The sequence below is a fragment of the Sycon ciliatum genome, chromosome 1, assembly GCF_964019385.1.
Source record: "Sycon ciliatum chromosome 1, ocSycCili1.1, whole genome shotgun sequence".
NCBI lineage: Eukaryota > Metazoa > Porifera > Calcarea > Leucosolenida > Sycettidae > Sycon > Sycon ciliatum.
The window spans coordinates 37,446,059-37,473,077 of record NC_088643.1 but is presented as its reverse complement, the minus strand read 5'-3'; the positions used below and the strand labels follow the sequence as shown (position 1 = coordinate 37,473,077).

Sequence of the window (27,019 nt, the reverse complement as noted above, 5' to 3'; positions counted from 1 at the left end):
ACTGCGGCATTCCTGACTAAATTCTCATGCCTGGCCATTACCATGATTACAGTGAACAATCATGTACATGTACCGCGACACGTATCTAATATTGACTGAGTATTCGCCTCGGTCTTTTACTCGGCTTTTATTTCCCATTGACCAAGTACGAAGTCAATAATTATTAGATTTATCACGACAAACACGACAAACAGTCGGTATTTCAAATTCCAGAACGATTACCTCATGAATCCCGGTTTTATGATTGCACAACCGTTGCACCATCACCACAGTGACCATGCTGCACTGCACTAGGCACCGTTCAACCGCGCAACCCATAAGCAGTCAAAATTTATATAAGCAGTCGCTATTCAAGGCCACTTCTGATGCGCGTTTGGCTGCATGCGCGAACTGCATGCGCAGTGCATGCACGCGCTGAGATCCCTACCTAGAGCCACACGTGATCCATTAGCTCAGACGCGGGAAAACTGTCTCTGTACTGCGGCCCATGCATGCCCAGTGCCAGTGCCGCTCTCCGTCTCAACTCCGTTCCCGCTAGCTGCATGCACTAGGCACCGTTCAACCGCGCAACCCACAAGCAGTCAAAATTTATAAGCAGTCGTAGTAGTAGTAAGTAGTTTGTTCTGTTCACCTCTAGCTCTGCTTGCAGGCCTTTCGAAGTTTCCTAGCTAAAATAATTAGCTGTCATTAGAGGACACCGTGTTTCATTTTACCAGCGGCAGACGTCGCCTCAATTCAGCCAAACAGGCTTATGCTCAGCTACCACTGGCTACTGAGTAGCTAGCTTGGAACGCCTTGCAGACATTTCTGGATACCGGCAATAGGCTATTATATAGCGACCAAAGATGGAAAGCCACCCACCCTCACGCACAGGTATGTAGTTTGTGTGCATTCTGACTGTCGGGCACGCTACGGTCACTACGTTATTGACTGCATCACTTTTTGCCCCAGGTACCCCGTGAATCAATGAAATGCTCTGATTTGGGCTCTACACTTCGAAATTTTTCAGAGTAACCACCCCAACCCCACAAGTGCTTCAGGTGGTTGACCGTACCAACCAGAAACAGTGAGTTTGGACCGTACCAACCAGAAACAGTGAGTTTCTGCCCCACGGTACTTGAAAACGTACCAAAGTACGTATGGAAGCCTCGCCGCGGCCGTACGGGATCGAGTATTAGTTTCACACGAATTTTTTCATACCGTTTCTGTGTGAGCATGCTACGCACAGCAGAACCGGCGCAACGTACGAAAAATCCGTGTCAGACTTCACTGCAGTTGACACGGAGTTTGGTACGTAGTTCAGTGTAGCAGAAACTCACTAATAGTAATACCTTCCGATGCCCCTGCAACTACAGTACACTCTGGTTCGTAGTCACTGGTCCTGTACCTTTGCTTGTAGGGATCCGGATAACACAAGCTGATTATCTGGCATTTCTGCTTCTCAGTGAATGTTGATTTCCTTCCCGTGTTCATCGCAACCGTGTAACAATTACATGAACACGGGAAAGAAATCAAGTAACAGTTAACATGTTCATTGACTGGCGATTGACCCCCGGAGCAGATAGGGGGTGTTTGTATTTGTACAAATGAGTATCTTTATAGATTCCCCACAGCCGGCCGCTAGCCTAAAACGGCTAAAATAAATCGAGAGAGTCTCCGTGTCTGCATAATATGCAACATGGTGTAATGCATCCAGGGTATCATTATGCATTGTATGCTGAGCAACGAGGCAGACATGCAATGCGGTGTGCAAGCATGATGGAAAATTGCCACAGATACATGCATGCCATAATTATATTTTGTTGGTTTTAATTGGAGTATTTTCTTTTATCGTCATGAAGAAGGGTGGACAACTGTCAGTTTCAAGCCGGCCATAGTGTATCTACTTTGCAAGCAAGTCGGAAAGTACAGAGTGGATTGTTTGATCGCCTTTCACCTCAATTTTGGGTGAATGTACAATGTTGTGTAAAAGTAAAGTTTGCACGTGCGCGTTACCACCGGCTATACAGTTGTATATAATGTAGAAATGCTGGGCTTGATCACCATTGCAAGTATCATTGGAGCCTTCAGTCCATGACTGCTACTAGTTGAAACTGTACTATGGCTAAGGAGTACAGTTGTAGGACGTGAAGACACTGGAGCATGCCTAGCCACAGTGCATGTTGTGACACTGACAGCGAGCAAGAGTGTGCTCTCAACTTGGCACTGACATGACGTCATGTCTAATTGTGTATGACAACATCATGACAAGCTTCACAGGGTTGTCACAAATCAGTCAGGCCAACTACTTTAGCGAACAAAAAATTAATAATATGAAGCCACCTATTAAAGTCTTTGAGGAGGTTTGGGACAAAAAAAAAGTTACTGCTTGGCCCAGTCATGCCAGTCTTCATACTCGGTGTAAGATACAGCCTGAAGATCGGGTGCCGAAGAACGCAGGGGCTCAAGGCACCGCCTAGCATTGTTCTAAAAATGTTGAAATGTTAGTCGTTTTGTTCTTCTTCCTCGATCATGAAGAGCATCACACAGGCACATGGAAAACATGTAGAAATTGGTACATGTGTTCTTAAACCTGAAAATCTAGCCTGAATTGTTCTTAAATCTGAAAATCTAGCCTGAATTGTTCTTAAATCTGGGCCGTACATGATTGTGTACAGACTGTACAGCATAGTAAATTTATGACTGTCCTGACACGAATCCGCGATTCGTGTTTCGACTACTTTTCCGAACGAAAAATGCGAAAGTTCACAATCCAGTTCGCGAACCGAAAAAGTGTTTGCGAACTCGAACGCGAAATTCGTGATGCTAAACCTCCGTAGTATTAAATGTGGTCTATACAATTCTTTGCAGGTCCGGTTACATACATGCTTGATTTACTGCAGTCAATACTTACTCTATTTTGTTAGCACCGAACCCATGCTCTGCAAAGGCAAGGCACAACGTGGACATAGCACCCGCTACGACTGGTACGACCATGGCCGTATCACTTTTCGAAAAGTGTGGTCCGTCTGGAACGTGCAAAACCGTAATTAAAAAATCGGGACCCGTCAGATCTTTGGATTTTGTTTGAGTTTGAATCATACTCGACTCAACACGACTATTAGGTACACTTGGTTCACGGCAACTAGTTTTCTGCACGTGAACCATAACATTCTATGACTAAAAATTAGTAAAAGATGTGCCGAAAGTACCCAGAACAGGATTTTGTCTTTTTTACAAAATTTTCCAGGGGAGGACCCCGCACCCCCCCCCCCCCCCCCTTCACAGCCAGCTCCGACCTTTGGCCGTACCAGTTCCCAAGCCCCCTCCTACGCCTCTGGTTGTGAGCCGGGGAGGTGTTGGTATCATTGTATCCCAGACTAGGTTCGTTACTACATGTATATCAGGTGCTGAGTCTGTCTGTCCTCTCTTCCAGGTATCATGCAGCTTGGTATCCCATGGGGACATGCAGCCTTTGAAGGTGCAGCAGCACCGTGCGAGGCATTCTTGGCAGGTCCTGTGCAAGACCGGATTCACAGACAAGGGACTATGACGGAGCGTGGTCCTATTGCACAGCCAACTTCGGTATGTAACGCACTATTCACAATATCACATTCTGCAATGCGACGTGCGCCATAAGCCACTTGTAACAAGATGCTTGTCGCATATAATCACAGCGGGTCGTTGTGGCAGAAGTTGACCAAGGTTCACTGTACTTTTTCGACTTTGATGAAGCCACAAGAACTTGCAAATATATCCTTCATCCTTTGAATCTATTTCATTTGTATTTGCAATTCTTTTGCCTCGTGCGTTGCGGAACAGTCACGCAAAGAAACCGAGAAGGGTGTGTTGGTGTGCCGACCAAATTTACCACTTGACACAGTCTGTGCCACGGCTCTGGTAATCACTGGCGTACAATGTTCACATGCCACTTTTTGGTACAAACTGCACTGGTTGACATACCCACAGTGCGTGGATGGTGGCTTGTAATGTTCCTTAAAGTGTTTGTTGGTGACTGGAAGGATGCTCTACAAGGCTGGAAATTGAAATGGGGTCCGTGCGTATGCCTCTGGGGAGTAGCATGAGGCAGATATAGAGAGAATACAAACAGGCCATTACCCCATATTTCAACGTATTGCTGTTCTGTATGTTTGTTCACGTACAGGCGGATAATGGTATTGGTCAGCTGCAGGCATTACAAGAAGTACGTGAAAGACACAGACAGGCACGTACAGCATCTCAGAATCAAATTGGAGACGAAGAGGCTGGACGGAACTGGAGGGCAAGGGGCAATCATGGTCTCCTTGCATGCCAGACAGGTGAAGGGCAGCATGCATTGGGTCGCCGTCGCACCATTGTACAGCCGGGCTCTGACATGCAAGCGATTGGCAACTTTCAAGCTGAACAGGCAGCTGGGATTGACACTGGTTCCCTGAATTGCGAAAATCGCGTGTCTCCCGCTTTCTTCGGTTCTGAAACCAACATGCAAGACAGATCTGCTTGCGGTAGCAATGATCGTATTCGAACCGACCGTGCCTATTCAACAGCAGAGTTGGTTGTACCCGGCATAAGCCCATCCTCGTCCAGCATTGATAAACAGTCCCGTGCTGCTGCTGCTGCTTCCAGTCCTGTTTCTCGAATCGCTTCTGCAGATGATGCGCCAGTTGAAAATGGTGACACTTCTACAGCAGCTGCAAATCACAGCTCTGCACAATCCACCAATGAAGAGCAGCACTTGAGCCAAGAGGATGCAGGACGCATAAGGGGAGACAGGGTAGCTGCTAATCACCAGGCTGCTGCATCTTCTAGCACTCAGTCTACCAATGCCCTACAAAGACATGCTAGACACATCAGCGTAGCTTCAGGACAATCAAGTCGGTCTGCTACGAGTAATCGTCCACCTCCTTGTCCTAGCAATCCTGTACCGCATCGCAATCCCTTGCTTTCTCGTCATCCTCTACTTGATCAGCAACCTGTACGTGCTCGTAATTCTCCGCCTCCTCGCGATCGTCCACCTCCTGGTAGTCCTCCTCCTCCAGCTCATGGTGTTGGTGGTCAAGTTCCAATTGCTATGGCAGCACCTGCACACATTGGCACAAGTGCCCAGGGACAGCCTGCACCCGTAGGTGCAGCATCTATGCAATATCAACTTGAAGAAGGACAGGTAATGTATGCGGCAATAACCGGGGCCCCTAGTTTTGTGTGTAACCACCTGGGCCCGCCTAATAACTGGAGTTTCCTTTGCCCAGTTCTCTGCAAATTTGCAAACGCAGCACAAGATTAAAGTGCCAGATCCCTTCCATGATGTTGTACATCTGCTTTTGCCAAGTGGCTTTGTGAATCTGGTGCATATTGCGGTCGTCGGTTTGTACCATAAGCGTGGCATTTATCATCTGCAAGCGGTATAGCATTTAGTGGCAGCAGTTTGAACTGGCTTTGCCAATGTACGATGTGGTGTTCTTTTATGCTCGGTATACTGATCTGAGCTGATGAATTTTGACTGAAGTTCGGATGTGGTCCATTCTTGTAAACATAAGTTTTTCTGTGGCTTGTATGCGAATGGAGTGCCACCATGTGGCAAACTATGGCATTCCGATTGCATGTACCAGAACATTTATTTGGATTTGGATTCGGGTTGCTTCTTGTCTTTAAGGGACCGCCTGCACCGGGAGGAAGGGATGGTGTGACGCGCAAGTCGCTTGCTCCTGCATACCACCGCTTGCCAGGTCAGTCTCATTACAGGTCTGATTGTCAATGTCATCTGTGTTGCAACGCGGCAGTGCATGTGTGCTCATGACTCCTGTATGTGTGCATGTGGACATGTAGATGCACACTCATATTATACATACCGATGTCACTGTTTCATGCATATCTGTCTGTGTGTTTCAACTCTGTCACCTTGCATTGTGTATGAGCTGTTGGTTGAATGCCTCGAAAGTAATAGCGGATGAAGTATGCGATGTGAGTGCTTGAACAATTGGCTGTGGGAAAGCTTCTTTTGGCTGCAAGTTTGGCTGCAAGTTTAAGCAAGTGTCGTGGCATCCCTGTGCACAGTGACTCACCGGTCCCAGAAGTTAATACGAGCGGCGAAAATTTAGAGGGGAAGTTCACCCTAAAATGAAAACTTCATAATGTGTACTCAAGTAAGACAAAATGCACTGATTTCAATGGTGATGGTCCCAGGGTGATCGGAGCAGCCGTTCCCGAGCTATAACAGCGTGATGTTTTCACTAAATTTGGTGACATCATGATGATGTCATTAACTTGCCAAGAAGAGGCCAGAGCTGTCATGTCAGAGAGATAGACTTTGTATAGGAGTAGATGGGGAATAACCAGTTTCTTTCTTGTTTCTCTGGAACAACGAACTTCTTACCAGAATTTTTTCCAGTCGAGATACCGGTAGGGTGCCATATGTCCCAAACCGAAGTTTGAAAAACATTTGACTTCTTTGGGACAATGCAGAGCCGAAATACTGCTGCTTCCCCGTCTACACCCATACAAAGTCTATGTCTCTGACGTTATTCATCCGGCCTAGTCTGGGCAAGTTAATGACACTATCATGATGTACGTCGAGCTGATATAACTTGTGACCCGGGAACGGCTGCTCCGATCAACCTGGGACCTTCATCATTGGAATCAGCGCTTTTTCGCTACAGGTTGTGACGTTTTCATTAAAAGGGTAAACTTCCCCTTTAATAGACGTGTGTGGCTGTCTTCACGATAAGCTAAGCACTACCCAGGGCCTAGGGGCCAACCGGTTATAGCTGGCTTGGTCTAAGTTCAACTCTGCACGATCAACAGACAAAGACTGTTAGTTTCACGTCGTGAGTGGTCGCTGCGAATCCAAGCTCGAAGTAAAACTGAGAGCTGAGACTGAGTCCTTGACTTTAGCCGCTGATGCGTCGTCTACATGATTGTGGACAGAGTCAGCCACATACTGGTACGCGACAATAGCACGGATGTCCTCATTATCGATCTGAACCGAACGTCCATTCTTGCGCATCAGGTGGTGCATGCCTCAACTAGTCCATGCCTTCCAGTGGAGAATACATGTCACGTACTCTCACAGTAGCTGCACAACTGGCTCATAGTCGCGGCTCAGGTAGAATGCACCCATCTCGTGAGCGGCGTCCCAATATTTCCACGTATACGCCCTGCATCTGATCTGCTCATTCTCCAAGAGAGTGACTGCATGTCCTTGCTTGTGCATCTTGATTGCAATGTGTGGACACCAGCCGGTCCAGCGCCAGTGCGTTCTACCTTGTCTCCTGGTCTTGCGCACCATCTGACAATGTATCAACAGGATACTGATAATGCCTTTCTTCATGTAGTATTGCCGGGTAAGCGACAGACCATCATGCAGGGCAGTGGACATTGCCGAGCGGGAAAAAATCGCATGCACGTTCTCCGCGCTTGACTAGTGCTTGGCAGTCAACTGCAGGCATCGTCGAGGAAGCCGCTATTGCACTCTTCTCTAGCCATTCCGACATCATCTCCCTCCTAGTCTGTATCCGACGTGCTGTACTGCGTCTCATCGCTGCTGTCCACATACACTAGATCCGTCATAGATCCGTCACAGTCTATCTTGTGTAGCCAAGATACCTCCAAATGTAGTTCTCAAACATATGATGAAGAAAATGCTTAGTATCCTCCTTCCAGGAGGCTTCTTTGGGTCAAAAACCAAATTTTTTTACCATTTTTTTGCCGAAAATCAAGAAATTGTACACTCACTAAATACACCAGAATACCTCTTATATGCCTGGTGACCCTACCTAAAAACTATACTAAATTGAAGAAGAGACATCACTCCACCATTCTATGCATAAAAAACAGGGTGTCCATGGACCTTTCATAATAAAATCATAATAAAAAGAAACAATTGTCCTGGCTGCAGCGGTAACAGTGCCAGAGTATTTGTCCCCCGCAGCAGCTTCGGGTAGCTAGGCGCCTGGTCCCGAATTGTGCCAATGTGTGCAGGTGCTGCCACAGCAATTGGAACGCGACCACCAACACCATGAGCAGAAGAGGAGGATTACTGTGCGGACGTGCAGGTTTGGAAGGAGGTGGAGGACTCGGCGGACGTACAGGTTTAAAAAACAAGAAGACAATCCTGAGAAGGTGCCTGTTTACGGGGACATACAGGTTGTTGATCAAGTAGAGGATTGCTAGGAAGTACAGGGTTGCTAGGAGGTGTAAGATTACTCGTAGCAGGCTGACTTGATTGTCCTGAAGCTCCGCTGATATGATTAGCATGTCTTTGTAGGGCATTGGTAGACTGAGTGCTAGAAGATGCAGCCGCCTGGCGATTAGCTCGGCTCCAATCCTGTGTGGCTCCAGGCAATTTGTATACTTGGCGAGTTGGACATCATTCAGAGCTGCAAGTACAACGGCTTTTCGTGCCATGAACTCCATTGCACTTAGCTTTCTCCAAGGATCGGCTACACCCAGGTGCCGATATCCATCTGAGACCATCATCATCTGCGATGAGGGTGTTTGTTCGGCTACATTGCCAGGCACAAGAGTTTTACAAGAGCTAAAAAAATCTGATCGTATGTGGCCAACTCTGTCCATAACTATATAGAAAACATGCCAGCGGCTTTAGTGAAAGACTCAGCTCTCAGCTCTCAGTCTCAGTTTTACTTGGAGCTCGGATTTGCACGGATTACTCGCAACTAACAGTCTTTGTCTGTTGATCGTGTAGGGTTGAGCTTAGACCAAGCCAGCTATACTGGTTGTCCCCTGGGTAGTGCTGGGCTCGCTGTGAAGACGGCCACACGTCTATTCATTTGCCGCCGTAATGACATCTGGGTCCGGTCACGGTGCGCAGGGATGCGGCACAAGCAGTTGATACGGTACAGTTTCTTGCTGCTCTCACTGCTAAGGCCGTGCTGATGAAATACTGCGAGCATTGGTGTATTGGTGTACTGCATATTATTGTTTTGTTATGCTGCAGTGGGATCACAACGCAATGGTGTCGGCGGGAAGAAACCGGTTGGTGGAGAGTTATTAGTAGTTACCTAGGATGCATTCTGGTTGTGAGTGGACAGTCACTGATTGGCTTGGGGAGGGGGGGGGGGGGGGGGATATAGCTGGGACATAAGCAGTTCTACGTGTGCATAGTAGGATTGCTAACATACGTGCTGATGCATAGTGTTCTATAGTGGTGGTGTTTATCGCCTGTGTAATGCAGTACACTGATATACTGGCAAGCGCACATGACACCAATGCACTGATACTAAAGTCTTGGTGTATACCCATGGCTTGTTAGAACACTAATTCAGTGATTCTACTTGACTATTTCCAACATTATGTTCAATTGTGTTCTTCCATGCTGGCTCAAATTTGCCTCCTCTCTCCGCATCGTACTACGTAGTGGCCTCTACATAGTTTATGCTCTGACTTCTGTAATGGACCGCCATATCTACACGCTACTCTAGCCATTAGTGCCCAGTCTCGAATAGTGCCCCTCCGGGGGGCAATGAAAGAATAAATCCCCTCTTCGATATTGGCTTGTAATCAACCACACGTGCAAGCTTGGTATTTCTTTGCTCGTGTTCTTGCCCTTGTCGTTGCACTGGCGCTTTTGTCACCAAAATCACAGTTCTTATGTCGAACTGAATAATGTCTTTGTTTCGGGTAACATAGCCAGAATTTCAGCGGTCGGTCGTGTTTCCTTTTCATTTCCAGATATGATTTATGCATACTGGTGGTGTCAAAAACATCTGCAGACCATAGCCAACCAGCTGAAAAAGATAAAGTGATGTGGTAGCCCTTCACGATCGTGATGCCAGACCCTACAAACACAATTTGGGTATAAACTATAAATGCTGCACTTTGCTCAAAGAACGTTCCCGAAAGATCATGCATCCACGCAAGTAAATATCGCGTGCACATCAAACAAAATTTCAGTCGGTGCTCAAAAACGCAGTCAACCGGGTTACCTGAAAGTTGAAGGCGGGCTGAAACAAAATACTTTTTCGGTTTGCCTTATAGACATTCTTTTCAGTGGAGTCGTGCTTCTCTTCTATTTTCAGCAGTACAAATTTGCAGATACTGATTGTTCAGACTCGTTCTTCTTGCTTTTGTGTATGCTGGAGGACATAAGTGTCCCAGCATTGAATGATATTGAATAGTTTAATATTCAACATATTTCCCTGTTTGTGATGGACTTAAAAAATAAAAAAAGAGTTCCCCAGAGGCACTAGCGAGTTTGGTACATTGTACACAATTTCCCATTGCCTCTGCAGCGATATCTTACTGCAGCAGTGTTATCTCGTGCTCCTTGCTCACGCTATGCGACATCTGCAGGGTGTGACTGCGCCGGAAGTCTCTTCAACAGAGAGATCCGAGGCATCATTGTTTGGATTGTCAGAGTCATTGCCGGCCTCGTTACAACGCAGCGGCTCACCATCACCATCAGCAGCAGCGGCGGCGGCAGCCACCTTTCAAGCTGGAGGACGATTGAATGTGAGTGCCAGATTTAATGATAGCTTGCATGCTGTCCTACCAGTAGGACCCAAGAAATCACTCCGTGAAAGTGGTTTTGGTTGAGAATTTTCTCAAAAAAAAGTTGAGATGAGATCTTTGTAAGGCAAAGAAATAGCGCAAAATGCAAGATTAGGAAGGTTTCGCTCTACGTAATTACGTATGAAAATCCGTATGTCGTACGCGCCGGGGAGCGAGGGCAGCTTTCATACGTAAATCTCTCTACGGATTTCCGTAGGAAAGCTCTTTCCTACGTTGGGTCCTCCGTAGGACTTTTTGAAATATTTTTTCGCTTTTTTCCGCATTTGTCCGTGGCAACATTCAAGCCGCGCGAAACACAAGGTACACACACCGTACACCATGTGCAAAATAAGATGGAAAACGCGGTTTCGGCTCATGGTGCATGCAGTGGGCGCATGCAGCCAACGCGTCTCCAAAGCCACAACGCATGTTTAGCAGTCGTGGATAAATCACGTAGAGCGAAACCCAACAGCTCTGATTTTTACGTATGAAAATTCCGTGCAGTTCATACGTTATTTTCATACGTAATTCCGTAGAGCGAAACCTCCCTAATATGTCCAGTGCATTGCATATGTACAATTTTATCAATTGTCAAAATGGCAGTGCATGCTCCTGTCACAGCACTGGCAGCACTGGCAACTATGTCCAAAGTGAATTTTGACCACGGCACATATAGTGAGAACCTAATGTCTTTCTTAGTCTGCCATGGCAGTGAAGCGCGAAATTCCATACTCCGTTTCCATGATTTCCATGGGTTGTTTCCATGGTATTTCGCAATATGCCTTGTACGATCACGTCTAAATTTTGTGTACTCCTTGCATGCATGCAAGCTATCATTAAATCTGGCACTCACATTAGCCCCTTAGCACTAGTTTAGGGCCAGGTTTTGGGTCAATTTTAGAACAGAGGCCGTGCAGCACGTCTGTGTATGATGGTCCTACCGGTAGGTCCTACCGGTAACTGTTAAGACCGAGGTCTATGTAAAACTATCATTAATAATTATGATCCCGTCATGCCCAAGCGTGCTTTCTAGTTCTATGTGATTAGATGAATCTGAACTTTTGGTAACATCCTAAGAGTCATTTTGCAGCCAAATCAATGTGCAACTACGGTTGCAGTGAGGGCACTCTCAACTGACGTAGCTCTTTACATTCATTGTATGCCAAATAATTGCCGGCTTTTTATCTCTTTAACTAAAACAATATTGTGTCATTGTGTGATGCTGCAGCCAGCAGAGCGGTCACTGCCAGCAAGTACATCACGCCGGTCTACTTTCCGAGGCTCAGTTGGAACATCCCGCCATTCACACTCACCAGCACCGCCACCACTGGCGCAACAACCAGCAGGTGCAGGTACATCCACACACTTTGTGGAACCTGCTGGCGAAAGAGAAGTTCGTGAAAATCCAGGAGCTTCCAGACCAGCAGAGCATTCTGATGGTACAGCAGCGGACTCACCTCAATCACAGGCTCATGCCCAGGACCCTGTGTCCGGAGCAAGTCAGCCTGCATGTGACGGTATAACAGCTGCAGAGGGCGCAACCACTATGGGTGCCAGCGCCGCAGAGGATGCTACGGCGTCAGAGCGTGAAACAGCCCCAGAGGATGCAACGATGGCAGACGGTGCAAGCGCCCCAGAGGATGCTACGGCGTCAGAGGGTGCAATGGCATCAGAGTGTACAACAGCGAGGGTGCCTGGCCGAGATGAACCGGGTTGGGATGGTCGCACTTTGCAGATGCCTTGGCCAAGTTATTGTAAGTAACGCTATGTGTGCTTTTTATTAGAATTTGCTATCGGAGTGAGAATGGTAGTATGTACCGTACTGGCAATATATGTTGCCGCGTAACGCGTAACGCAGGGGGGTGCGGCGTAACGCGCGACCAGGCTAGTGCGACAAATTTTCGTTGAGTTCGTAACGCGCGTCCGGCGGGGTGCGGCGATCTTTTCATTGCAGTTTGCACTGCACAAGAAAAAATGATGCGGCAAAAGCAAAAAAATGATGCGGCAATAGCAAAAAAAGTGATGCGGCAATAGCAAAAAAAGGACTGCGGCAATATAGAAACTAATGTAACGGCTCCTGTGCGACTTTGCATGTAACGCCCTGCGTGCGGCAAACAAGTGCCAATGTAACGCTTCATGGCCTCACTGCGGCAACATATATTGCCAGTACGGTATATAGACTTAAGACCAGGTTCAAGTCCTGCCTGGAAGCGTAAGGATTTTTTCCAACTGTGCTGCGACCCACAGTTAATTGGGAACTCGTGGCCTGGCATGAGTAAAACATGGATGTGGCAAATGGGATTTAGGCCTTTGGCCTATGGTTGGTGGATCTGATCTATCCTCCCCCACCGTTTAGGAGCCGCATTTGACGCCTGATCATGGAGTGGTGGCGTCCCACGGAAGCGGAAAGTTGGTTCTAGACCAGGGAGTTGTACGACTCCTTTTTCTTGACCTGCCCGGTACGCGAACCCGTCGAATTTTTTAAATTTTTTTATAGACTTAAAAAGGATTCTACCTGTATCCCATTGTTTTGAGCCCTGGCCACATTGTGCTGTAGAACGTAGGGTCTAATGAGATTTGCTTGTTTCCTTTTCCCATGCCACCTCAGCTGGAGCAAAATTCCGCAAGGCATACACTCTTCCGGAGCATGGCGTTGACGATGTAAGTTTTGGCTTATCCAGTCTGATGATAATCTGGTTGAGGTATTCTTTCGAGGAAACTGTGCATACGCCGGATACTGTAAAACATGTTGTTACAATGAGCTGCAGATTCAACGATTGTCCAAAACTCATAATGTCACTAGTTAAAATGTTCGATTTACTTCCTCGTTATATTTACATGTCTTGCGGTAGTTTAAAGTTGCTAGGGACTGTTGCTAGGGAGTTAGTATTTTGTGGCCAGACGTCACCAGTAGAGCTATGGCAATTCTGGATCAGCTGTTACCCGCAATGTACAATTGTCACATGTTCAAAGTAGAAGTTGGTTTGCGCACTGAAGATGTGTTAGAGCTAGGTCTCAGGTCATTGAATGTCTCAGCAGCCTGTCAGTTTTGTGCCATGTTATCGCACTTTCTGGCTGCTTGTTAACTTGTAACAGTCGTGGATAGTTGCTTCATAACTCGATTCCATGTGTTTTACTTCTATTCAAGTTACAACCACCTACTGTTGTCTTATACAAGCATATACTGTAATATTATCTTATTATGGAATGTGAACCATCTTTTACAGGGCAAGGCCGTGATGTATCGTACTTGCCGTGACATTAAACCTATGAAGACCACCGTCCTCCTCCATCAGAGGCCACTGGGAAACCTGGAAGCCCCTCCTTTTCGGAGCAGTGTAGACGGCCATCCGGTGTGCTTTCAGGATGGTTCAAAGGCAATCGTATTCCAATACGAGAAGGCAGGTAAGGTGGTCTTACATGGAGTGTTGCTGTCGGTAATGCAGTAATGGCAAGCTGGGTCTTACATGGAGTGTTGCTGTCGATGAGGCAGTAAATACCAGTAATGGCAAGCTACACACAAGTAGATGGCTCACCTTGGTCTCTTGGGCTGAAGCTGCAGGGCCGCTGCATGTGCATGTAGATATGTGATGCACAACACACTGATGTGGACAGAACGTCTGGCCACTTGCAAGTGCATGGTACGTTTGCATGCAATGTGTAGGACAACAGGGCCGTAGAGCTGCTCACCCTGCCTCACACAGATCTAGGACACTGAACAGGGCCGTAGAGCTGCTCACCCTGCCTCACACAGATCTAGGACACGAGACACATCATAGCCCCGTTCACATGAAGGCGCAGTTTGCAATGAGCCAGCTGCCTGGCTATTCTTATTTCAAGGAGACAGGCACTGCACTGCACTGTAGCGTAAAACAACGTTCGTGACATTAGCAACATGAAGAACTGTATAGGTTCATTGGTCACGGAAGGGGGCTTTCCCTTGTTTGAATCTATTCCTGTACCGTGCTATCCAGAGTGTTGAGCATAGTTCTTGTCTGTTCTCTATGTAGCTATTGATGGTCAAGCCGATGTCCTGGCCATGCCGTTTCAACTGGAAGCCATGCCTCGAGCACGGTTCACTTCAGCCGCCTAAGCAAGTCTAATACTCGAATTGTGCCCACGCAGACGGTTATGACTGGGTTCCGCAGGATATGCGCAGTCATGTCTGCTGTGTTTCGACGTGAGCTGCAGGTCACTCGCGTTGTTTTTCGACGCGCGAGCCAAATTACGTGAGCTGAACTTTCGCGTGACGTCAGAAATAACGAGCATCGACATGTCCACGAACTTGAGCACGTCTTGAGCAACTGCCACTTGAATTGCACTGGTGTTTACTTAGCTGATGAAACTCAATAAATTATATCAGAGTCCCCAGTGTCCATACTGTCTTGTCGTGTGGCCGCTTGGCACCATATGAACAGCGTGATGGCCGTTTGGCAATGCCGAAGAGCAAACCATGCTGGTGATCACATGATCTAGCTTAGAAATACTTAATTAGGATTGACTCGGATGGAGAGCCAATGACTAAGTCATTTTTTGGAAGAATTTTCACCCGCACAGTCACCCTGCAGATATAATTATACATATTTTTTAATATGGAGTGATTTTGCTGTAGGATTTGCCACTTCAGCCGAAAACTGATTATGCGCTTCTGAACTGCATTGTCTTTGAGCACTTTTCAATGGAATTTTTTACTGAGCACTGATACATATTTTGCAGATATGTTGCTTGAGTGACTTTCTCCTGCTTCGGTATACTATAAGGCTTTTTTTATCTTGAGATTTGATCTACCACTCTTTTCTGGTTTCCGACAAGAGCCCTACTTACACTAAATCACAGCGTATACTGATTCTGACAGCAACTCCACACTCTGAACTATGCGAATAAGTTGAAATAACAGTATAGCACTGTATTTTGCCTGGCAATTGTAGCAAGAACAAGTGTGTGTGTGTGTGTGGGGGGGGGGGGGGGGGGGCATGCCCTTTCCACTGGTATTACATTTACCTGCTAGTGTGCATGCCTGTGTATTGTATACACAGTCAGTACAGTCAGTACTGTTGGGTGCTGAAGAACGAACACTAACAGGCTTGCGTGACAGCATACCAATGCCTACCAATGTCTATAACACTGATAAAAATAGGAACGGCCTATTGTAGGCTACGAGGTTGACCGGCAGTGCTGTAGTCATGCATTGGGATGTGTGTGTGTGTGTGTGGGGGTGTGGGTGTGCGTGTGCATGTCTAGCGGAAGATGAACTTGTGGAGCTTGCCCATTCCTTTATCACAGAGGTCGTGGAGGCTGGAGATGGAGGCAAACCCAAGAACTGGCCCCACGATTCAGCCTATTCTGTATCCAAGACACTGATGATAGCCCTAGCGAAAGCGCAGGCACGTGATATGGCTAGTCAGCGTCCAGGCGACAAGATCTGCATCAATGCTTGCTGCCCTGGTTTTGTCGCAACAGACATGTCTTCGCACAAAGGTCCTTTGACTCCAGACCAGGGTGCAGAAACCCCTGTTATGTTATCCCTCCTCCCAGATGCCAGTCCAACTGGGGAACTTTACTACCTGAAGGAAGTATTTGAGTGGTAAGACTATGGTAATGATGCGGAAAGCGTGTGTTAGGCTGTGTTTACATGAGGCGTTTCAACCCGGGTTGAGTTCGACCCGGGTCAGATTTCAACCCGCCATGTGCACAAAATGAATGGCGCGTTTACATGACGCATTGCGCTTGACCCGGGTTGAAATTTCGCCCCGGGTTGATTTCAACCCTCCCCCCAAGGGGAGGGTTGAAATCAACCCGGGTCAAGAAAATCGTACAAACGTACTTCTGTGCGTATCTCGCGCCAGGTTTGAACGGCACTGCACATGCAAATTTCGCGCGAACAGATTCACGTGACTATACGGAACTGTAGATTCGTGTAGAAGTGGACTTTTGGCGGCATATCAGTATTTGACCCGGGTCAACTGTCTTCATGTAAACGCTCACCTCTTTTGTCTATCGTACAGACTTTCAACCCGGGCTGAACTCGACCCGGGTTGAAATTTCTCATGTAAACACAGCCCTAGTCTCCTGTTCACTGGCTTAAAGTGCGCGCGCGCGCGCGCGTGTGTGTGTGCGCGCGTATGTGAGTTTTTAGTCGAACGGCGTTGAGTCTTGACCATTAAAGTGGCGATGGTGTTTCCACCCTATTGTGTTCACTTTGATTGCTTTATTTTATTTTATCATACAGATTATTATACATTATACATATACATGACTGTACCTACAAGTATTTGTAAAATACAGGCCACATTATTGTATAGGCATAATTTGGGTTCTAGGCAAAGGAGAATAGGAGTGTACACCACTTTCCTACACACTTTTGGGTTTCCTTCCTCGTCAAGGGAAATGGCCCGCCGCCCTTTGGCCGGGTTTCGGAGCCAGTGTCTGCTCCAGAGCCGGGTGAGCGGCCCGGTTTGGCCAGGTATACATGTACCTGGACCCGTTTGGAAAAGGAAGGTCACGTGTGACCCGGGTGGGCGTCATGTCGACTACTATAAACTATAGTACTGTTTTTGTATACACTGCTTCTTCAAGGGGATACGTATTGAATATTGATATGACAGGCTGTAGGCAAGTGCAAGCGCGCCCTCAGCCATACATGTGCATGTACACGTAGTGTCCAGTACGCTTGTGCATCAGGGAGTCCTACCGGCAAATTTTGTTTACGGCTCCCTGATGAGTACTGATGTACAGGTACAATGTACTAGTAATAGTTAGCCACACTTGAACGCAGGGCTTTAACGTGCCTGGCTCTGACCTGGTTGCAAGAGTTGTGCCGGGTACATGTACACGTATACCCGATTGGTTTGAAATCCTAGAGCAGACACCGGGAACCTCATGATAAAGCGCGGTGAAATTTCATTGCACACCTGGATGGGCCGTGTTTAATGATAGCTTTGCATGATGTAGTGCATGCATGACAAAACTTGAAACAGGCTGCGTTTTTTAACGGATATCGAAAATTCGTTGCAACCCAAATGACTGGTCAGTTCTGTTTCACTACAGTAGAGTCGCGTGCCGAAGAATGTTGTTTCCTAGGGGTTAGCCTCGGGGACGTTCTGATTTTTCAGCAATCTGGCTGCGTTCTTCTAGAATGTTCAAAGGCTTAGAAACAATTCGTGCCGCGTATGTATCCCACAAGATGCCAGAAAACCAACACTGCCGTTCTTAGCTCGAGGCTGTGGCGTTCTTAGTATTTCAGGCCGGACGATTGTGTGCTCCACGTTCTTAGGCGTGCGACTCTACTGTAGTTTATCGCTCTCTTAGTGTTGATTGAACTTGATTCCCATAGATTTTTGCTATGCTTAATTAATCAAATAACCCTGCATAATGTCACTCCTTTCTAATAGGGCTATAATGACTGCCCATACCGGTATTTGACTCCTTTATGGATTGAACACATCATGCTTCGGCTAGTCATGATACCGGTAAATCTAAACCTTTTATTTCCTATATTGACGTCACACTCAGTCAATAGGGAGGTTTCGCTCTACGTAATTACGTATGAAAATCCGTATGTCATACACACCAGGGAGCGAGGGCAACTTTCATACGTAAATCTCTCTGCGGATTTCTGTAGGAAAGCTCTTTCCTACGTTGGGTCCTCCGTAGGACTTTTTGAAATACTTTTTGGCATTTTCCGCATTTGTCCATTGCAACGTTCAAGCCGCGCGAAACACAAGGTACACACACCGTACACCACGTGCAAAATAAAATGCCGGGAAAACGCGGTTTCGGTTCATGGTGCATGCGGTGGGCGCATGCAGCCAACGCATCTCCAAAGCAACAACGCATGTTTAGCAGTCGTGGAGAAATCACGTAGAACGAAACCCAACAGGCAAACAGCTCTGATTTTTACGTATGAAAATTCCGTGCAGTTCCTACGTTATTTTCATAAGTAATTCCGTAGAGCGAAACCTCCCTTGTACTAGATACCTAATGTCAAGAGTTCATAAGTAATTAGTTACTCAATCTGCGGACAGCATGCTGTTTCGTTCTTTTTGAACTCATCAGCGCAGCACAGAGGAAATGAGGCAGAACCTGATAGCAACGGAAATAAAAATTTCCAATCAGGCCCGAACGTACCTTGCCAGAGTGCTCAAACTGACAAGTCAGTGAGCTCTGCAAGTAATTAGTTATGAACTCTTGCTAATATTGTCAGTAGAGTCGTAGATCTACGCCCAAGAACGTTGTTTTCAAGGAGTTATTAGCCTGGGACGTTTTTATTTTTTCAGCAATCTGGCTGCGTTCTTATCCATGACGTAGTTCAGACAAAATAATAATATCCACCTAGTACCTAGTACTCGTACCAGCTCACTGATGGAAGTAATTCTTATCCAAACCGTAAAATACCTTATTTTTTACGACTCCCCAAAAGTCTCATTGAGCTGAGAGAGAAGAAGGAGAGAGAAGAGCGTTTGGTTGGTCACGAATCGCTGAGGGCACGAGTACATAAACCTTTATGTACTCTTGCTGAGGGTCATTCTCGCTTGTTTCTTTTGAATAGTTGGTCCCATTCGAGCATAGGAATCACTGACTCTCTTTGGAGAATGCTCATTCCACCTCACGTGCTAGAATGAGCATTCTCCAGGCCCGTCGCACCGACTTTGGAGGTGGGGCGACCACGGAAGGGGGGTCCGGGGGTCCCCTCTGGAAAAATTTCAAAAATAGAAGCCAATTGCAAGCATTTCCAGGTATTTGGTGCCATTTCAGTGTACGGTAACTACAATGAAAATCTTTTTGATTCTGCAACAAACGAAGAAGACGCTACGATCGGGGACAAACATTACCCTCTCCCGGGAAAAAAATTCAAAAATTGAAGCCAATTGCAAGCATTTCCAGGCATTTGGTGCCATTTCAGTGTAACTGCAATAAAAGACTTTTTTCTGCAACAAACCACGATCGGGGACAAGGATTTGTCACGTTTGCGCTAAGCTGCGATCATGCATTGTGCTTTGTTGTATACATGTAATCAAGAGTGCATAAACTGTTTATGGACTCTTGATGTAATGTGCTCCAAAAAAACAAAAAAAAACTACAACAAAAAACCGCCGAAAAAGTGGGGCGGCTGAGGCTGTGACGGCCTTGGATTCTCATTCTTTTTCCGGGATCGAAAGGGAGAGGCTGCCATGGGTGAGGTTTTCTCGCGGTCAGAGAACTTTCTGGTGGTCTTATCTAATCCCACTTCCCCGGAGAAATTTTCTAATGTCAACTTCAAGAGCAATCTGACTACATATGTTGATAGAGTGCCGAGTTACCATTCACGAAACAATGCAAACATCCGATACCTGTAGATCCTGCTTCTCATACCGCTGTACTGCGTCGAACATTCTTGAGTGCAGGCAACCAAGGAGTAAGTACAATACTCAGCAGGCAACAAAATAGCAGTGCACTGGAAGACCACGAAAATCATGCTGCGTTTTTTGAAATCCTACATAATAAATACATGACTTTGTACTGTACTTGAGAACAACTTTGTTCTGTACTCCGGCAGGGTAGATCTACTGGTGGTGGCATTGGGAACAAACTGGTGACTGGTGAACATTGGGAATGCTGCTTGCAGGCGGTAACGTAGTAACAACCAGGGAGCCCTACACAACAAGAAAGGTTGACAGGATCGCTTTTCTAATAGTAATAATACGTATGTGTAGGCTCCGCTCCTATCCCTGATAACAGGGATAACGACGACAAAGACAATTGCTTGCAGTTGAGGTACGAAGGACACAAGTGCAAGTATTCGTTGCACCCTGTACGAAATCCCGCGGACCCGCGTCGTGTACCATGGTGTACACACGAAGGTTCGAAAGTCTGCTGCCGCCAACTCCACACATGTATGCACAGTGGTCGTGGTGTGGTGGCATAATGTTGTACGAAGCTGTGGCGGCCCGAAGCTTGCACTCGTTGGTGAGTGGGGAATGGTTTTGGAGGTCACTCATCAACCTCAATGCAAAGGCTGGATTTTTCTTGGTGTCCGAAAGAAGGCCGTTGAAGAACACACGGCCCATCAAACTGCTGCACCAAAAAAGGTAAGGGCTGTGCTTGCCGGCCCTGTCACGATCGAAATTCTACTGAAGTCGATCAAATCCGTCCACCGTTCTTTGCCAATGTCCAGATATGACCTGCCTCAAATTACCAATGTCACGCCAGAGAATGTCCGCGTAAGTTTTCTGCTTTATTCGAACAGTCGTGTCTACAAAGCAGAGTGACTGTGCTCTTTACGTAATCACATCCAATCACGTCTGCGAACTTTCTTGGACCTTGAACTCGAAGGTCGGCAATGTTATGGAGCTCTTCTTGTCATATAAGGGTGCTTATGGAAAATCGTATGACCCCATACGCTTGTGCTTCCTTGTCTATTTCTCTTCACTTGTACTTTCCTCACCGAGCATATGACAGCATCCTTATAAGTTTAGTCCTGAGAGTTGTCAGGTCACACGAAACAGGCGGCGCCGTGACTTCTATTCGTTGCCCCCCTCAAACCCAAGTGTTTGTGCTCCAAATAGCCTACAAAAAAACTGTACATACCTACATATGTACATGCCGACTATCTTCTGTAGATCTACAGGTACATGAGATGTACTTATATTGACTGCAATGACATGCATGCAGTAGACTGTACATGTTTAATCATCCGAATCTTGTGAAAAAAAGTGTATGGTGTCCTGGATTAAAATTCGTGCTGCTGGCACTGGGGTTGCAAGGAGGTGACATGCTGTGAGCATCCCCAAGAACAATCTGTTCAAAGCGCCCTTACTTGCTCCACTAGTACACTCTGTATCGGCTATAGAGTTACAGCGTGTACGGATATCGGTCGGCTTCTATCCTGTTCTGTGATGGCAGAGTTTCAAATCATGTGACATGGTTCAAAAGGTTACGCTGGCGAACAGTGCCAAGTGGGGCCCGGCGTAATATGCCCGAAACTTTGCCGAAAATGCTTTTGGGAAATTCTCGTAAACCTTGCCGAAAATGCTCACTTGTTTGTAATCATCAGCACACGCCGTCAAAACCAGGGAGTCAGAAAATACCGGTATTTTACGACTCCCTGGTCAAAGCCATATTTTCAATTCATAAACTACTCAACAAGAAGCTAACCCACGGAATGCGGAAGTGACGTTCTTGTTTGGGAAGTTTTTCTTCTCTCAATTTTGATACACAACGGCCAAGTGCTCCGTTTCCTCCAAAATGCTGCATCACGAGCCCAAAGTGCTGGGTTCGCGGATTGTACCGAAAATGCTAAAAAAATGCCGGCATATTCGCGGGGGCCTAGCCAAGTGACCAGTAGTACAGTAGAGAGTTGAAACCAAAGCAGGGTTGCATTTAATATGGACTTTTGATACAACCCTGTATCTATCATGCGCAGGGTGCTAGTAATGTGTACGAGCTTGTCACGTGATATGAACGGTTCTGCTGTCAAATCGAATGACGGCATACCTGGAGTTGCACACCCTTAATGGTAGTGCACTTTGCCAGTCTTTGGGTGTTTTAAAAGGTACATGTAGCTGGAACCACCAGTTTGACCATGAAAATACTTTTACAGAAGAAGTGCTGTTTTCCCTGTTCTAAGTTGTTCTCTAGCATGCATGGACTATGGAAATGATATTCGTATGGGGGATAAACTTCGAGGCCCCATACGTAGAACAAAATGCATAAGTATCCCCATGCGTATACGAATATCATTTCCGTAGTCTATGCATGCTAGAGAACAACTTAGTTAAGTGATAACGGAATGAAAGCCCAGGAGCCCTCGCTATGCTTTGTTTTACCTAGGTCATCACCGACATGTGTGTTGGTCGAACTGATAGAAACGTGTTTGCAATACGATTATGGCACATGGTTTTGCGTTGCAAAGACGTTTCTATCAGTTTGAGTAACACGCAATGATCACCTAGGTAAAAACAAAGCATAGCGAGGGCACCTGGGCATTCAAGCGCTATCGTTCTTAATCTTTGTCGTTAAAAAATAATCTTTAGCTTATAAGCACACAGTCATAGGCAGTGATCGATTGGTTTAATCCCGATCCAGATTCCTCGGATTTGGATCCAAGCAACCCTCCGGCTGCCCCAGGAGCAGGGTTGACTGGATTCAACGGATCCATTTGTGCCAAGCATGACGTTTGCAAGTGTCTGGCTGGTAATCAATCATTGTTATACGCATTTAGTACACATTCACTTGGAAAAGCGTGGCACCATGCAGGTCAGTACGACGAATACGAACCTGGAGTAACTTTTCGAACATGGTTTTTCTACCTCAGCATGGTCACGGTAGGAGTGTGCTCCAAGTGTGATCGGTTGATCGTGAGGGACCCAATGGATCTGGATCCGGATCCGACCAAACGATCACAGTCATAGATACATAACTCGAAACTCCCAGACAGGTACATTCTACCAAGTAGTTACTCTATGGTGCTAGTCTATCAATTTTTTCATTTTTCAACACCACATGGATTTCGAACCCGCACTATCGCCCCGCATGCATTCGCTTTAGATATTTCTCATTCATACACATTCTACCAAGTTGCTCCGTGTTATGGTCCTGTCGTTGAAAGCACTATTTAACAGTGTGGCCAGCTTTCTTTTCCAGGCATGGCGCATCACGTGATGAAAGCCCGATGCCACACATACTCACACACACATACGAAAAAGTGGTGTGGATCCTGGCTAGCCTAAAGTAATGTCTTTTCCATAGCTTCGGGATAAAGATGACTGTGTACATATATAATTTCGATTGGCGTGGCAAAACTTTAGGGAAAATACTCCTTTCGCTAAAATTGCTAATTTTTTCAGTCATTGTATTGTCACATACTACAATTGTGGTCCGTGCTCTTATTGTTGCTGACACACCCTTGCCCCCGGGTGACCACCTTTGGAGATCTGGGCTTGAACATACGGTGTTCCTATTTTGGCACCGCAGTCTGAGGCCTCGGCGCGCGGCAGTTAACGTTAAGCCAGCATCTTGTGAGCACCCAGGACCATAATAATATTATGTTGACATCAGGGCACGATTTGATTCTGAAACGCATCTCAGGCAAAGAAAACTTCGCTTCCACGCATCAAAACGCCCAACATTGGGTGTTGGAAGCCGGGGCGGTAAGCCGGTTATCAGAATTTGCCGGGGTGTCCATGATGTCTTGTTTCCACTTGGTTCCTATGGCTTGGGGTGGCTGCGCTGGTGCAGTGACAGCTAGTCACTGCTGTAATTCCTGAAGTCCGGTCATTTTGCTTGCCCTTCCCAATACCGTACCAAGTTCATGATAAAGAGCCCTGAGGGGAGTTGTGGTTGGCAGCCCTTTTCGACCCAGTCCTTTTCAACCAGCCTTCTTGACCTGTTCTCTGGCGGCATTCATCATATTGGTGCGTTTTGCCTGCTGTTGTGTTTCGTGTTTGTGTGCAATACAGACAAGATAAAGGATTTTGCCGGGACTTCCTCCATGGTTCATGTGACCGAGTGCATTGCAGGTTTGTCCATGCCAGCATTGCAGAGTTGATGGTGATGGGGGAAGACGTTGGACGCCTCATCTTCTGCCGGGACTTTCAGGAAAATCGCTGCGACCGCGTCAACTGTCGCTTCTTGCACGCATCAAAAGATGACGAGGAATTCTTCCGACGCTACCAGACGCTGCCACAGTATCTGATGTACAGCCTTCCGGAGCATGTGCAGCAGCTATTCCGACGTGCGGCCCTGGCCCATCCTGTTGTCAATGTGCCTCAGATGGTCCCTCAAGTCTACTACCAGCCACAGACAGCTCAGACTCCTCTTCCATCTCTGCTGCATGTGCTGCAGGCACCGCTAGCCTTTATGCCAAACTTGCAACAGCAGTATGCCGGTATGCCAATGGGTGCTGCCATGGGCGGAGTGCAGCTGACACCTGCTGTTATGCCTGTAGCCGGTTCACCGCTAAATCCCTTTGGATATCCCTAGATGGAGCAACACACAGTGCATTGCTTCCATGTCATGCATCACAGAGTTCTTCGAGTCAGAAAAGGAGGAAACAGTCAACGGTCCGAACCACAGTACCAAACCAAATCGCTTTCCAGGTGAGCTAAGCCAGTCTCTTGCTTGCCCACCTGCCAAACTTAATATACAGTGATCAAAACGTTCATTTCCTAGTTGTCTACATGTAATGTGTGCTTCCCTGTGTGCATGCGTGCCTCAGGACAGCTAGCAACAGCTTGTCTCAATTGTACAGTCATGATGGCTTCAACAGACATTTACTTAGCGTCAGCACAAGAGAGCCTGTTATGGCTCCAATGTGAACAGTAAGATGCTCCCCCTCCCCATACACACACCTCTGACCTGTCTCTTGCCCGCCTGTCACTGTTCACAGCTTTGGCTTCCTTTCGTGCAGCTCTCTTCTCTTTAGGCCTTTCTCACTTGACCGGCATGCCGTTTTTTGCACTTCGCATATTGGTCATGTTTCCACCATCGGGGCCTTAGCATTGGTCTCGGTCAACAGCACGCATGTCTAGCCTACATGTGCATGGGTGTCGGTATACAGTGCATGGCTGGAATGCCTGTTACTGTCTTTCCCACTATCCCAGCCCCGTCCACACAGGCTTACATCACTCCTTTCCTCTCCGTTCTCCCTTTTTCTTGCTCTTCTTGCCCCAAGCTATATGGACCAATCAGCAGGTTGTCTGTTGACTGAGCACTACTGCCCACGTTGAGACGTGGCTGTTCACCACTTTGCGCACATGATTCCATGCACACAGACACACACACCCCCTAGCTTTCTTCATCCCAACTGCAGTGCTTCTCTTCATGGCTAAACTGATGGCTACCGCGGCAATGATCTGACCCGGTGCTGGTCCTCTGACTGGTTATGCCGACACTGACCATAAGCCTGCCTGCTCTGCAGGTTGCTGCTCAAATGAAATAATGTGCAGTCAAGGTTTACGCCATATACTTATCATCATCTTTCATAGCCCAGTCAATGTTTCAATTCCCTTTGCCTTAAAGTTTTACATCTACTTCTTTGCTTTGCATTTGACTTTGTAATGCTGATACACAGTAAGCTTTGATAATGTACACCTCGAATATTTGAAGTAGAATCCAGGACTTCTGGCTTATTGTTGTTGAGTGTGGTCCTGTCTCGACACATCATTGGAGTGACACAAAGCCTCGGAATAGCTACAGCCTACAGTCGGTCTTGATCAGGTACTGTACTAATCTCGGGTCTTCCTGAAATGAAGTTGGCGTTATGAATAAAATGAACAGGTCAGCCCACTTGAAGTCCGGGGCATTATCCAGTGTGAATCGGCGGCATCATGTGACAACATGTGTTTTGTTCAGTTTGCATTGGCAAGTGCTGCTTAGCAGCCAACCAACAATGGTGGACTCGGTGTGGAGTCACCAGTACTTGCACCAATGGTCAGTCCACGCAGGAGCCCTGGCCATGATGGACTCACTTGAAGAAACTCATTATTTCTGGCATGTTATAATGTAGGGGTGATCCGGGTAACCCGGGTACCCGTCTGTTTAGCTGCTGATCCGTTAGCAAACAAGTACCCGATAGTCGTGTAGGGTTGTAGGGTACAGTATTATAACTATAAGCTTGCTTGTACAGTTGTACAGTTCAGTGCGCAGTTTTGAGTGTGTTTTTCCTCGTTCAATCCTGCTGCATATCAAGGTATCCATTGTAGCTATGACAATTTCGACTGTTAGCATGTAGCGCAGTGATTGTGCACACTGTGCTTGTCGCGGTGTAGTGTACTTGCATGACTTCGCATATCCTCCTGGCATGAAATCCGGAAGGCTACTGTAGCAATTGTTGCCCGCAAATCTCTCTCCTATCAGAATGCCTGCAAAAGACATGTTGCGCTTACGATCACAAGCAAATGCAACGTTTTGGAAAAAGTATGGCGGATAAAGGGTACCCGATAACCCGCCCGTTAAGCCAGATACCCGTTTGTTACCTAATTAAAGGGTAACCGTTTCACCCCTATTATAATGTAACTTGACTGAGGCAGCGGCACTACTTGTAGACTGGTATCAAAAAAAAGAAACAGTGCCATGCAGTGTTATCATGCGAACGCAAATTTACCCATCAAGTTCCAAACTGTGACTCAAAATATATAACGTTTTAGGAATTTTGGGGCATGTACATGCTTTTAATATCATACGATACCAGGCTCGCTTCGGTGTACAGTCAACTTCGCGTATAAACGACACTCGGCGGGGCATCAAAAAGCTGTCCCTCCAGGAAACGATTCCGCGGCCGCGGTAAAACCACGGAATTCATGTGTTTTTTAATATCCCGCGGAATTCACAGTTTTCACTGCAGAATCGTGAAAAATCACGGTTTGGGGGCAATGCGAGCACGCGCTTCATGCACATGCACAGTGCAGTGTCGTGTTGCTATTTTGTTGCATTCAAAGTCGAGGGAGTTTTGCATTTTTTTTGTTTTGTTTTCGACCACTAAATTTTTATTGATACTTGTACATAGCATAGCCATGTCTTTTCGCCGGTGCAGCGCCGCAGAATTCACGCTATCCAC

General features: G+C 46.8%; 2 protein-coding genes across 3 annotated transcripts; both read left to right on the top strand.

Annotated features, from left to right (window-relative positions):
• Positions 1–617: 617 nt before the first annotated feature.
• On the top strand, positions 618–15,394 carry LOC135824302 (mucin-1-like). Of its 2 annotated transcripts, XM_065337042.1 has the most exons (11): positions 618–873; positions 3,416–3,564; positions 4,145–5,143; positions 5,633–5,705; positions 8,933–8,970; positions 10,288–10,446; positions 11,714–12,095; positions 12,150–12,239; positions 13,094–13,146; positions 13,713–13,890; positions 14,496–15,394. In XM_065337042.1, exons 1-11 carry the CDS (start codon positions 846–848, stop codon positions 14,576–14,578), a joined length of 2,232 nt encoding a protein of 743 aa, XP_065193114.1. In that variant the 5' UTR covers positions 618–845; the 3' UTR covers positions 14,579–15,394. The 2 variants fall into 2 exon arrangements, with proteins under 2 accessions (XP_065193114.1, XP_065193109.1); XM_065337037.1 differs by having other exon boundaries at positions 11,714–12,239.
• A 4,609-nt stretch (positions 15,395–20,003) lies between these two features.
• LOC135806984 (muscleblind-like protein 1) lies at positions 20,004–25,627 on the top strand. The gene is made up of 3 exons (XM_065321091.1): positions 20,004–20,552; positions 20,639–20,684; positions 23,922–25,627. The coding sequence occupies exons 2-3, from the start codon at positions 20,641–20,643 to the stop codon at positions 24,442–24,444; spliced, it is 567 nt and encodes a 188-aa protein (XP_065177163.1). The 5' UTR covers positions 20,004–20,552; positions 20,639–20,640; the 3' UTR covers positions 24,445–25,627.
• The last annotated feature ends 1,392 nt before the right edge of the window (positions 25,628–27,019 follow it).

What these genes read in the sequence shown, in the direction of transcription:
- LOC135806984 (XM_065321091.1), top strand. Translation starts at nt 20,641, where the DNA reads ATGACCTGCCTCAAATTACCAATGTCACGCCAGAGAATGTCCGC. An exon ending in TCACGCCAGAGAATGTCCGC is followed by an intron (nt 20,685 to 23,921) that starts GTAAGTTTTCTG and finishes TGTGCAATACAG; the next exon opens with ACAAGATAAAGGATTTTGCC.
- LOC135824302 (XM_065337037.1), top strand. Translation starts at nt 846, where the DNA reads ATGGAAAGCCACCCACCCTCACGCACAG. An exon ending in TGCATACCACCGCTTGCCAG is followed by an intron (nt 5,706 to 8,932) that starts GTCAGTCTCATT and finishes GTTATGCTGCAG; the next exon opens with TGGGATCACAACGCAATGGT. An exon ending in AAGCTGGAGGACGATTGAAT is followed by an intron (nt 10,447 to 11,713) that starts GTGAGTGCCAGA and finishes GTGATGCTGCAG; the next exon opens with CCAGCAGAGCGGTCACTGCC.